General features: G+C 40.4%; 1 protein-coding gene across 5 annotated transcripts in view; it reads left to right on the top strand.

The window, feature by feature from the left end:
• rbfox1 (RNA binding fox-1 homolog 1) overlaps positions 1-13,295 on the top strand; it is a 170,762-nt gene that overhangs the window by 22,719 nt on the left and 134,748 nt on the right. The window contains exon 1 of one of the 5 annotated variants that reach the window (XM_079835793.1): positions 10,122-10,640. The exons of 2 other annotated variants lie outside the window; for them this stretch is intronic. In XM_079835793.1, the coding sequence (XP_079691919.1) occupies positions 10,542-10,640 (99 nt within the window). In that variant the 5' untranslated portion in view covers positions 10,122-10,541. Of the gene's footprint in view, positions 1-10,121; positions 10,641-13,295 lie in introns of those variants that run through there. 2 more of the 5 variants (XM_079835791.1, XM_079835796.1) reach the window with 2 other exon arrangements.

Here is a 13,295-nt window from a genome sequence, read left to right as displayed (position 1 = left end):
TTTTTTCCCTTCTTAGTTTAAGCATAAATCTAACCAAATTTTTTTTAGGCTTCAAGGGGAAAATTTTTAACTATATAAAAAATATTACTAAAATAGTGCTGCTACTAACATTCGGTATTATGATGTCCTATATGATCTTACTCAATTTTTATTAAATTTATCCTTTCAAGAAATATATCTTGTTTATAAGAAATGATCGTTTGTACAGTGTAGTCTGAGAAAGTCTTATGATTGTGGCCATAAACTGAAAAGTTTCCATAAAGTTTGATTTGTTAAGTTTTTAATTTGCACTTTATAATATCCTGGTGAATGCCTGTGGTTATTCTTTTTTAGATTATAATTAAGTTTTTGACCACAAGTGTTGCTGGGTCTCTTTCCCTCAGTTCTTTTGTTTTGATCCAAACACCTTGTTGAGTGGATAAAATTGTGGCAGTTTTACTTTTTCATATTTAAGATGCGGTGTGTGGCTATTTCCTGTTGTTTTGCACTCTGAGAGGAAGCGCAATGCATTCCACACAGGTGTGAAACCTTCATTGGAATGCATCAGATGGCTAACGCAATAGTTGTTATAGGCGTCTCATTGACTTGAATGATATCTAGGTGCTCGCTTTTCTTTTAAATTGGAATCAGTGATGGAACAGTTGGAATATTAATGCTTTTCTGAGTCGTTTAGCATTTGTGGAGCTATGGCAAAGCAACATGAGTCCCATTGTGGACCTCCTGTAGTGTTCTATCTTCTCAGTAGTGCATTTAATAATTGGTACTCATTTTCATTCCTGCCACCCTAGTAGTTCAGCAGCTGGGTAATTACTGCAAGCCAGCTTTAAGACTATGCATGTCAGAGCATTTTTGTGTGTGTGTGTGTGTGTGTGTGTGTGTGTGTGTGTGTGTGTGTGTGTGTGTGTGTGTGTGTGTGTGTGTGTGTGTGTGTGTGTGTGTGTGTGTGTGTGTGTGTGTGTGTGTGTGTGTGTGTGTGTGTGTGTGTGTGTGTGTGTGTGTGTGTGTGTGTGTGTGTGTGTGTGTGTGTGTGTGTGTGTTTTCCTCAGCATGTTTTCAGATAATTCTACACATTTCTGTCGGTCTCTCCGCTTCTTTCGAAACTACATTTCGCAATTCACTTATTAACACCTTGCATTATTTGTAACACACAGCATCGTGTTACATCACGTTAACACAAGAATTGCATCCCTCAAGAAATGCTTGCACTCAAGAAGTGAATTTATCTCTGTCCAGGAAGAGCTTGATCCCATTTGGCCCGGGGCGACAGAGGGCTGAAATCTCCGGTCAAGGCCTGTCATAATAAGGCACTGACATGATGTCCAGATGTAATCTATGGCTACTAGTTAAGCTCATTGTGCATTAATTCGAGAAAGCCCAGGCTTACAGTTCTTTTTATGCAGTGCCAGAAAAGAGGATGTTTCTTATACATTGACAATTAATCAGGAGACAGCGTGCTCCCTCAATTAACACCACAGGGAAAAGTGGAATTGGCCTCTTTTTGTATGTTGTGGCAGATTTAAGGACCTTAGTGGTGAGCAAACAAATGAAAAGGCCTTTAATGAGCTGCAAGAGTCAGACAGCGGTTATTTTAAATTGATATTACAGGATAATGTAGGGATTGGAAATGGAGGATGTGAATGGATCATTTGCAGTTTGCTAATTGATTTTGATCTTCATTAACTCTTTCCCCGCCAAACACGGAATTTTCCGGGTGTCCGTGTTTTCACTGTTATATGCTAGGGGGTGCTATTATGAATCTTCTGAATGAGTACAGATTCTCCTGATCAAAACAGGCGAGGAAGACGCAAAAAAAACATTAAACAGCATATAAATCAAAACTATCTAATGCTATAGGACCGTGCAAGCATTCAGGGTGTTGATGGACTCGATCTACTCCATCTGTGTTTGATCATCGTTCTGAATCCGATCTGATTGTAGTCTTTGACAAAAACGTGATTTTCTCAGCTTTTTGTTCAAAATGTTGCTTTTTTTACGAAACTTACCCATAAGTGTTAATAAAAAAGGAATGCGTGAAGCTAGAATAAAACCTTTTTTGTTTAAAAGCAGAGGGTCTGCTCTTTCTTTTGATATACTGAATGCTCAGATATTCATACAACAAAATATTCTATGGGCCATTACATTTTTGTGAATATTATCAAAAACCCTTTTAAAAGCGCTGGCGGGGGAAGAGTTAAAGGGCTAGTTCACTTAAAAATTGACATTTTGTAATTATTTTCTCACCCACGTCACTCCAACCCAAATTTCTTTTTTTTCAGTGAAAAACAGAGGATGATATTTTGAAAAATGCCTCTTTTCCCTGTGCGTTATATACTGTAGCTATGTTTCCATCCACCTATTTTGATGCGCATTTTGGGATATCGCATCAAAAAATGCTGAATGGAAACGGCAAGATGCGCATAAATTCAAAAAATGTGCATTAAAAACGTATGCGCTCGTTTGAGTAGGATACATTTTCTATCCGATACGAAAACATGCGCATAAACTATGATGGAAACGCATTTACCGAATAACTTCCTTGATGCGCATAAAGAAAATCATGTGACTTTCGCGATGTAACAGCATAACTGTACTAACCAGCGGACAAATCTTGTTTGCACAGCATCTGAAATGTTGTCAAAGATGCTCGGTATATTTCCCTCCTAGAACTGTCTTACACGACTGCGTTCCCAAACAGCACATCTGTCTCTGAAAGCATGACAACAAGTTTGTTGAGACGCACGAGTTTCTCTGAGACGCAAAACATTTATTATATACGAAAATGATTATATATGGTGGCTTCTCCTATGTTTCTTAGTGATTTTTAGCGGTAGTTTATCAGGAAGTGACGATTATGTTCTCTTCGACTCACTTGATGGAAACGGTGCTTTATTCGCAAATGTTTTATGCGATATTGCATTTTTGCGCATAAATTATAATCGCAACTTTGGATGGAAACATAGCTAATGAAAGTCAATGGGGTCCAATTCAAAAAACATTCTTCAAATCATATTTTGTGTTGCACAGAAAATAGTAAGTGATACAGGTTTTAAAGTATGTAAAGAAAAATAAATGATGGCATAAACAATGCCTTTATAACATTGCTAATTATGTTCAGTGTAAGGCAAAATCTTGTAGAAGTTTATTTGAAGATTGCTTCAGTCGGAGTGTGATGTCCGTAATGGTTTGCATCAAGATTTCTTTCTGTCAAATCTCATAAAACATCATGATGGCCAAGCCGGTTTGTTAGCCTGTACATGCTAAAAGTATAACAGAAGAAACGGTACCATCTGTCCTCCTTTTAGCAAGACTGACTGGCTCAGAAGTTGAGCGCAAACATCAGACATTTTGATATAATTTGCCAGCTGCTGGGTTAGCTGGCGCTTGAATTACAGGTGCCGCGGTGGGTTTGGTTGTGCGAGAGGGTGTATGAATGAGCAGGGCGTGTCTCAGAGCAGCAGATGATGATTACAGGGAGTGGTCTCGGGAGACGGGTACTCCTTCAATTGTTCCCTACCTCACGCTGCCACTTAAATGAAGGCGAGTCCCTCCGGAGGGCCTTTGCTCTTTTGCAGTCTTCATAAGGAAGTAGGAAGCTAATTAATGATATGCTAATGACTTCAATGCAGCATCCCTTCACAAGACTTTCTCAATATTGATGTACTCGGACCCGCTGTTGTATTATACTGTAGATGGAGACGTCATTGAAACTGAATCACTTCAAATGTGGCTCTCTTTCTGAGGTGTCTTCTCTTCAGGTTTTTTTGGTTTGCTCATAGTTGTAGTCTTTTTATGAAAATGTGGTTTAACTTAGTAATATTTTATCATTTTATATTCACTGATTTTAGTCAGTTTTACACAGAATTACATCGATTTGTAGTTGACAAATATGAGCTACATATATTGAGTACATTATTATTTCTGTTAGTGTCGTTGCAGAAAGAGCAAATTCACAAAGTGACATACATATCCTGGTTGCACTCGTTGCATTCGCACCATTTTATGCAGATACGAGTTGTAAGATTATGTTTATATTGTGCATATTTCTGATTAATCTCGTATGTATCGGATGCGCTTCGGTGGCTCAATTAATCCGCTAGCAAAGCACTTCCGTTCACCAGTGTTCATTCATTGTTCATTGTTCAGCTTCTACTCACGCAGCTCAATCCCTGACATTATCGACTATGACTGGAGTATTTCTTCTTCAAAAACATTGTTAGTTCATTCTTATATTTTCATCAGTTCATTTAGTTGGATTTGAAACGGCTCTTTTTAGAACTGATCCGCTAATTATAGAATGCCCACGTGAATGTGGAACATATGTAGACTGGAACCCTTTTACATCATTTTATCTCACCGTCGGAAAGGTTTTTCCTTCGCCGGTGTGAATCTTTCTTTACGCGGTGTATCTTTTAATGATTTTTTTTTTCTTTTTAATTCACTCAAATCAAGACAGCGGCATGCTCAGTGGCGCGGGAATTTCAGAGCTCCACATATTAAGCGGTTAATTAATGGACTCCTGTCCACGCGCCTCAGTCGGATCTGTGGTGGAGGAGGCCTGCACGTCAGCTCTGATGGATCGTGGATCCGTCAGCTCTGAGGCTTTTCCTGTTGGTCGGTGCTGAACCGTTACTGCATGTGACAGCCCCTGGTCCTGTCAGAACGAATCGCCCCCTCCTCATGGGCTCTGCAGCAAAGGAAAGTGACACGTTAATGGAAGCTAAAGCACTCTAATGGCAGTGCCTGGTGAAAGCACGGGGAAGTCATCCACAGCGTTTGCCCCAGCTCTCTAAGATGTCGCTCCGAATCGCCGTCTGGGCGTAAAGAGCGCCTGCCCTCGCCCCAACCTCGTCCGCAACCCTTCCCCTGTCCACGTTTGTACAAACATCCTTTTAGCGCGTTGTTTTTTTATAGCCCGTATATCTGCTCTGGACCTTTGGGGTTTCGATTATGAGCTGAAGAACTAATTGGTAGAAAAACACTTCAGCATTACTTGTTATGATTTTAGCATCCACAAACATCTAATTAGCACTCTACCGCTGGCCTCCATCTTTTCTGAGCGTTTGTCTTCTATTTAAAGGATATTCTGTTTCCATGGTTTTTATATAGGAACACTGGATGAGAAGAAAAGGAGAAAATAGAAAAAGAAGAAAAGGCAGTGATTCCTTTTTTTCCCCCGCACGTTTCCACAGAGGTGATTAACGGTGAAATGGGATTGTTTTTGTTGCCAATTAAAAAGACAGCAAAGTCTTAATGCATTGAAATGAGCGCAGATCAGCAGCTGCTGTCAAGCCAAAGCTGGGGGTGGACAGCTAGCATCTCTGCAGCTTCTGCTCTAGGTAACCAGCTGTGTGGAGGTGCTAAGGATCGCTTGCCTCGTCCCACCCAGTAATCAATTTGCAGGCCCCTAGCACAGACAGCAGCGGGGTAACAAACGACTCGCATTTCTGTTGCTTCCAGACGCACACTCAAGTGCTAATGAAAGGCAGTCTCAGCTGCCATGCAATCTGCCTGCACTCCTCATTGCCCCCGAAAGTCCCCCATGCATTGGGCCCATTGTCTCCGCGCCGCCGTATTTTTGCCGGAGCCCCATCTGTTTCCGTAATTACTGTCATGTAAACTGACTTTTCCAAATTGTGCGATGTGCAAAGTAAAAGAGCGGCAAGGAATCTCTGATTAGCCTCCTGGCGCTGATCGTCACTGATGCGGCCGTCTGTGGCGTTTGGAAAAGTGTCACATATCAGGAGATGGCTTGAATTCCTATGCAGACCATGGCCGTGCAGACTTTGTGCCCTCCTATTTGCAGCCCCGGATAGAGAAAACATATCACTCCTTTTCGGTTATGTAGTTTTTTTTATTTTTATTTTCCTATCGGGAATGATTGGAGAAGTTGCCTGCATTCTCCACCAACCCGGGAGAAACAAACAATGCTGTTTGCAATGAGTCTCAGCCATCACAGCCTGAACGCCTGGCTCATCGGCCCGGCAGCCCGGCTAGATAATGGCTGATTTTTCTGCACAAAACCCATCACACTGTGGCTGAGGATGTTAGCCATCATCCTGACTTAGGATTTACATTAAGCAAGCCGGGATCGTAATGAAAAATAACACTAACAATGACCAAACCGGCTCCCTGCAATCCACCTCCATGTGACTTCATCAATCTTCCCTACACGTTCAGCACCTGCTGCAGTCCTGTCAACTTCCTGACACGGGGTGGAGGCAGCCAGTCCTTCCTTATTAGTCTGTCAGCGATGGTGATGCTCACATCGGGTGCACAGCCTGAAATGGAGCCCGGGCCTGTAGCTCAGCACCCTGCTACTGAAATACACCCAACCTGATCCTAAATGACAATGTGGCAAGCACTGCCACAGCTCATTTACTCAGACACTCGGAGGGATCTAAACACGCCAAAAGTTGCGTCGCACCTCCGAAAGCAGCCGTGGTTTGTCGCAAACATCTGACGAATGTGTTGTTTGTCGTTTGTATATGGATTTTCTTTTGTGTTTTGTCCTCTAAGAGGGTGATATTAGTTGTCCTTTTTTGATCGCAAATGACACCAGTACGTGCTGGCTTGTTTAGCAAAAAACATCTCCATCTTTGACTTTGTTTTCCTGTTGATGTGCGTTTGAGAGCTTGCCGTGTCATTAATAATTAAAAAAACATAATGGAAACAACCAACCATGTTCCCTTTTAACAGCAGAGTCAATTTGCTGTGGTGTGGTGGGAAGCAGTCTGCTTTTAGAAACACAATTCATGGGGAGGGATTTGTAGTCGTGTTTGTCATAACTGATAACGCCACAACAGACGGCGAGTGTGTATTGCAAATGAGCAAACGGCAAAGCAAAAGAAGTATTAAGGATTAACCACTGACAAGTATTTTTTTTCCCACTTCAGGTGCATATGTAGCAGGCCCTTCTCATTAGCGTCGACGTGTACCGTGGCACACAATAACAGTTATTACACCGTGCTCACTTCTTCTGTCAGTTACTGAAGCTATAAAATGTCAGTGAAATTCTATCTAAACAGTAAAAGCTTGAAATAACCGTGAACTGTTTTCCAGCTCAGGGTATGATTAAATTTTCTCCTCACCTTAAACGTTTTCTTCCTTTTTCTGGGGTGGTTTCTATTGTTGTTGTGCTGTTATATTAAAGCACAGATTGTGAAAAACGTTTAACAGCGGTAATATTGTACATTTAGGTCCTTCTAAGTAGAACAGGGCCAATTTTTTTTTTTTTTTTTTTAAACGTACTTTCTATCCAAAACTATTTATTTACTTTCCAAAATTGTTCCTGGTATTATTGTGCACTATTCTGTGCATGTTAATCTAAAGAAAAGACAAAAAACTCATAACTTTCATCAAAAATGTAATAACTTTCTCCGCCTCTGCTGATGTAACCTAGGCTGTGCGGGTGGGGAAAATAATATTCGCCAATAAAATCATGGCTCGCTTGACACAATTTCAACAAATCCCAATGGGTGCTGTGAAGTCCCGCCTTAAATTTCTTACAGCTGGGGTTAGTTCACCCAAAAATGAACATTTTGTCATTCCAAACCTTTATGACTTAGTTCACAAAAGAAGATATTTTGACATTTTTAAATGCCAATAGATCTTTTGTAGAAATAAGCAGTAAATCATTATCCTTAAAAAACATGGCAAAGATCAGAGCTTTCACTCATTTCATTATTAATAAAATCGTGCTATTCCTAATTCTTCGAACGGATTTGCCATGAGGTGTTCTCCGGTGTTCCCACAGTGCCAAAGGAAAAGCACACAAGCTTTAGAAACCTTGTTGCTTCCATCCACCCTCTCTCTCCCCCCTCTTTCTGCCCATCACAGACAGACCAATAACACAATGTACACAAGAAATCTGAGAGAGAGCCATCACTGACAAACAAAGAGATAAACGAGGTTTCTCTCTCTCAATATGCAGTCCCTGCTTATTTATTCAGTAAAGGCGAAGACAACAGACGCACTGCAAAGGGCAGCCATGCTTCATCACATGTCAAAGGCACAGTGACACGCAGCGAAATAAACACTACTATCTGCGATAAAAGGCAGGCCGAATGCGCTTTTCTTTCTTTCTCTTTTTTTTGAAGATGCATTGGTTGACGGTCCAGTTAATATTTTGTACACTAGCATTAAGAGAGGGAAAAAAAACAGAGGAATGCAGGAGGAAAGGCCGAGAAGACGTCTATGGGTGGGGAGGGGGAAGAAATAGTCTTGCCTTCAGGCTATGAGTGGGGTGGAGAAGAGAAAGAGTAAAATGGAGCAAAGCAGTCTGCTGCCCTCTCCATAATACATGTCTGCCGGCTCCTCAGAAGCCTGTTTTAATTACGGCCCCTTGTGCAACATAGAAAAACATTGATTTTTGACTCTTTTAAAGTAACAAGGATATGAAATCTTGCTATGGATTTGCGAGTCACCTTAGGTTGTAACGTGGTGCAAAAAGGGAGGGAAAAAGATTAAAGAGAATGAACATGAATAATTCAGCTTCGTTTCCCCCTTACTGTATATCTTTGCACTTTCTGCATAGACCTTGGTCTCGGCCAGTGGGTTGAATATCAGTTGTATTTAACATTTAACAGCTGTTAATGAATTTACAATAAAGACCTTGCTGCTGATAGGGAGAAAAGGCCAAAGTGATTTTAAAAGGAGCTTGTTGAACAATAAATTCAAACATTTGTGTGTGGTTTAATTAATTATTTAGTGCTAACGTTTGGCCTAGTGCACACAAATGCTCTTTTATGATTTAGATAAGCAGATACTCTCCCGTGTTGCCCTTATATGTCGCTGTCTCGGTTTGCTGAACCCTTTCCCCCCCTTGCTTTTTTCATGCAAGGCTTCCTTTTCACTAGTCAATGATAGGGCTCATCCAAATGCATTGTTTTGCATTTTATTTCTTTATATTTTAACAGGCCTCAGAGTCATTTGGTAGAACACATTTTGAGCATGTATCTTTTTGTGGGTGCACGAAAATCATTATTGACTCTGCAGTTTACAAAAATACACAGTTTTCACCAGCATTGTTTCAGGGTGTAAGCAGTGAAAATCAATCATAACGTGGGATTATGTTTGTGATTGTTTTTCAAAGGCAAGAATATTTTAGATGCAATAGTTTCAGAGGGCTTCTGGATCAACTACATAGTAAAATAGCTAAATATTTTTGGGAAACGTAAACCAAATGGTCCTTAGGCTCAGAGTGCACTTTCAGTACTGCATTGATATCAGTGAAATATTTTATTTATTTCTTACTTTTTGCAACTTAAAAACGTACATATCAAACATGTTTTGATAAAAGTGGTGTCTACAGCACATTTTTATAACTGTGTTTTGACAGAACATCTGGTTACCATAGTCTTTTTTTAAGTTAAAGCACATATGTAAATGTTTGCGTTTAGAGACATCTATTTTTATACATATATTTTTGTTAGTTGAGCACCACTTTGTGTTTTTCCCACATACACATTTCCCAAGTTGAAAAATTAACTTTTTGTAGGCTGATCTTTTAAATTGTATACAGAGTTTTATATTTATTTGTTAACCTTAATGGACATTTCAGCTGTTAGAGGCTCATCATAATAATAATGATAATAAACAGTTGGGTCTATTATTTTTTTTAAAATAAAACAAAAAAAAACTAAATTGTAATAATTGCCCAATCGAACCACAAAGTACAAATAAATCTTTTGTTATTTGTTTTTCTACTGTAGGTATAGGCCTATTAAATATGGGTTAAATATTAAACTAGAAAACTAAATGTGCATTAAGAAAAAGCCTCATCCATCGAGATCACAGTCAAATGTTTTCTTTTTTAATAGTGGAATTATAATATATGGTGTTATAAGTGATATACATTCAGTAAAGGTATTAGGTTGGACAGGTCTTGCTTAAAGCACAACGCATTACAGGCAGATATGAAATTATTTTAATGGAACACAAATGTGATGCTTGATTGTTTACGTGCTGAGGGGTTCATTTCTGTGCATGGGCTTTATGTGGCGCCATAATAATAAATTATAAGGACAATTCAGTTTCACGCAAGAGAAAAAATGGAGAGATTCCCCCACCCCCGTTAAAAACGAATGTGTGATTTAGGATTGGCCCCCGCCCCGCATCTCTTCGCCTCGGAGATTCAGATGCTGCTCAATGAAACAGACGGTGCGCCCGGACTCTTCTGACAGCGAATGGAAAAACAGACCCGCTTCAACTTCACTACGTCCAGTCACCAACTCTCGCACCTCTTGCCCGTGATTGAGTTTATTTACAAAAGCGAGAAACGTGCTGCATAGACTTTCGTGTGAATTTACAAGGGTTTTACTGAAGTCATAACAGCCAGGAACAGACTGCTCGCTGTGTTTTCGCTCACCACCGGGACCCTCGTGCTCGCACATCCACATTCGCTTGTAGCCGGTTATTCTGCCGCGTTTACGCACTCTCCGTGGCTGCTTCAAGGCTTCATAACCGCAGCCGATCCTGCTAAAGCAGTCTTAACGAGCCCGTGAAACTCTGCGGACAGGACAGGACGAGCGGACGCAAACACGATGCAGCATCCCTTGACGGGCGGAACGTGCGTCGCCCTGCCGAACGTGGACATGTGTCCGCAGCTCTCCTGTGCCTTGACTTTCATGTACTTACAGCAGGTGAGTGAGCGCGCGCCCGCGCCCGACGACGTTCCTCTCCGAACCCGCGGAATCCTGAGCGAATATGCGAAACGCGGTTTGTGGCAAGCCTTTTTAACAAGTATTCCTGAGAACGAAATGCATTTCCATGTTACTATTCCCTTTTTTTGTTACTAAGTAGCTATTAGATTATTGTTTTCTTAAGCCAGTCCTTCTTCATTAGGCACCAGTAGGCTACTTCCTTTGCTGTAGTTAGCCTACTATCCCAATAGTAGGCTAACTATTCAAGAAGTAGGCCTATATGTTGCAGACACTGGTAGGCTACTATTTATTAGACACTAGTTTATTTCAGTTGTTACTAGCGAGTTTTAATTTAACTTTAAAGTAGCTATTCATTACCCATGACAAGTGAAAAATCAACTGTAACTATTAAGGATATTTTACTATGATAAGATATTTTGTTCATAACAATTGCGATAGTTTCTCATTAACATGTATGCTAAAAAGAAACTGGAATACATATTAGCCACTATTCGAGATATTATAGAATCTATTGACTTGTCTGGGAACTTGTGGAACTGAAAAAGTTACCAGTTACGACTGCATCACTTACCACTAAATAAATATAAGTGCGACTGCGCTAGTAACAAACGCTAGTTAGTAAGGAGTGAGTGTTAAAGCGGCTTGCCACAAACGACGTGTGGGTGTGTGGAACACATATGAAAGTGGACAGTGTGGTAAGAGAGGGATTTTGCCTGCTAGTGGGACTGTGTGTTGGCGCTCTTTAAGATTGTGCATGATCAATTTAAATAAATAATCTGCCATGTCATCCGATTTGAATAAGCCTTAAAAGTAGTCTTTATATAACCCCGCATTCTAAGGTATTTTAAAAGTGTGCGAGCTGATTTTTCACTTCTCGGGTTGAGGTGGGACACTTCATGTGGCTTTACTGTGTGATAAACAATTGTGCTGACTCTTATGACTTTGCTACATGATATCCTCATGTGCTCAGCATATTGTGTGTGCATGTCTGTTTAAGGCATTATGTTGCCTTTAGGTCTACATGTACAATTCTCTTTTATTTTTATAATTACACTTATTAGGTCATATTTAAATCTCTTTTATGATTAACTTGGATCATACTGCAATTTTTTTTTTAAAACAGATTTTTAATTTAGAACCATTAATGTGCTAGACTGCACCCTTGGGCATCTTTTCATCCCCTGATTATCTGATGCACTTGATTGTCATCTGTGCCTTTTTCCAAACAGTGAATCAGCTCCTAGAGTGATGACAATTCAAGGGGATTTATCAAATCAAAAGTTAATCTATGGTATCGATCAGTCATCAGATCCTATGTGCCATTGCATGTCTCTCTCCAGACTCGACGTGACTGAGATCAGTGATCTCATTTAACTTTCATCTGTCGCACCGAGCCACCATTAACCTTCAGTGACACCTCTAACCTTTGTCTTATCCAATAGAAATTGCATTCCTTGTCAGTTTAATTGCAAATACATCTAAGTGATAAATATTTTTTTTCTAACAAAGAGACAGCTTTTATTTCTCGAATCAAGGCAGAGTATGTCAGTCATTAATTTCTATGGGAGAAAACATTTAAAATGTTAAAAACTCGATTTGTCAATTTTAATATTTTCTTGCAAAAATGAAAGCAATTTGTTGTTTTTTTAATGTGTGTGTTCTAAGGTCATCATGACATAGAGGTTAATTTACTTGCTATTTATTTTTCTGATTGTCAAATATTTATTTGCCTGCTGCACAAGCAGTTTTGTGTGTGTGTGTGTGTGTGTGTGTGTGTGTGTGTGTGTGTGTGTGTGTGTGTGTGTGTGTGTGTGTGTGCACGCACGCGTTCACTTGTGTTGAGTGAACTGGGAATCTGGGTCTTTGAGACTATTTATAGCCGAGATGCAAGACATTTTGAATACATCTCACTACAGCTGGGGTCTCATTCAGGACTAGGCACAGACGACGCGACTATGCTTTATTAATTTTTTTTTTCTTTATTTGATTTCTTTACATGTGGGTCACGTGTACCTTGCATGCGGGACGATGTTGTCTAGGAATAGCGTACGTTTGGTTGTGCATCAGAAGGGCCTCTAAGTTGGAGTGCTTAAGGAATGTTTGCATCCATTGGTAGAATTATTTTCATCTACGCAAACGAATTACTTCAATAAAACAGGAGCGTCTCTTAGCGACCGCTTCATGTCGAACAGAGACGTTAAATGATTTGCTTCTATTAAAAGTCACTGCGTATATAGCATATGTTATCCCTATGTAAATGTGTGCTTTTCCAAGAACATTTTACCAGTGCTATTTGTTTGCGTTCACCCTCAGGACTAGGGCATTTCGTACAGTGCTTGTGTCAGTAACGGGGCAGGTTTAAGCAGCTGCCAGTTAGACCTCACCTGACCCTAAAAGCCGGGGGCGTCCTACACCCGGTCCTATCTCCCTCCTGCCGCAGGACCCCAGACTGACCTGGAGTGGGCGGTGTGGGAGGTGTGGTCGCCTGGTCTTCACGGCTAAAATCAATCCGGCCCAAAGTCACATGGCTATTGCTTTCTTTCAGCAGATCTTTTACGGCTCCCATCTCTCTCTCTCTCTCTCTCTCTGCTGCTACCATCTGTGCTGACTATGCGTAACTGCTCCTCTCTCTTT

This window comes from Gobio gobio (genome assembly GCF_949357685.1).
Source record: "Gobio gobio genome assembly, chromosome: 1".
In the NCBI taxonomy this organism is placed as follows: Eukaryota; Metazoa; Chordata; class Actinopteri; order Cypriniformes; family Gobionidae; genus Gobio; species Gobio gobio.
Note: the sequence above shows the minus strand (reverse complement) of the source record. Positions and strands in the feature narration are given on the sequence as shown.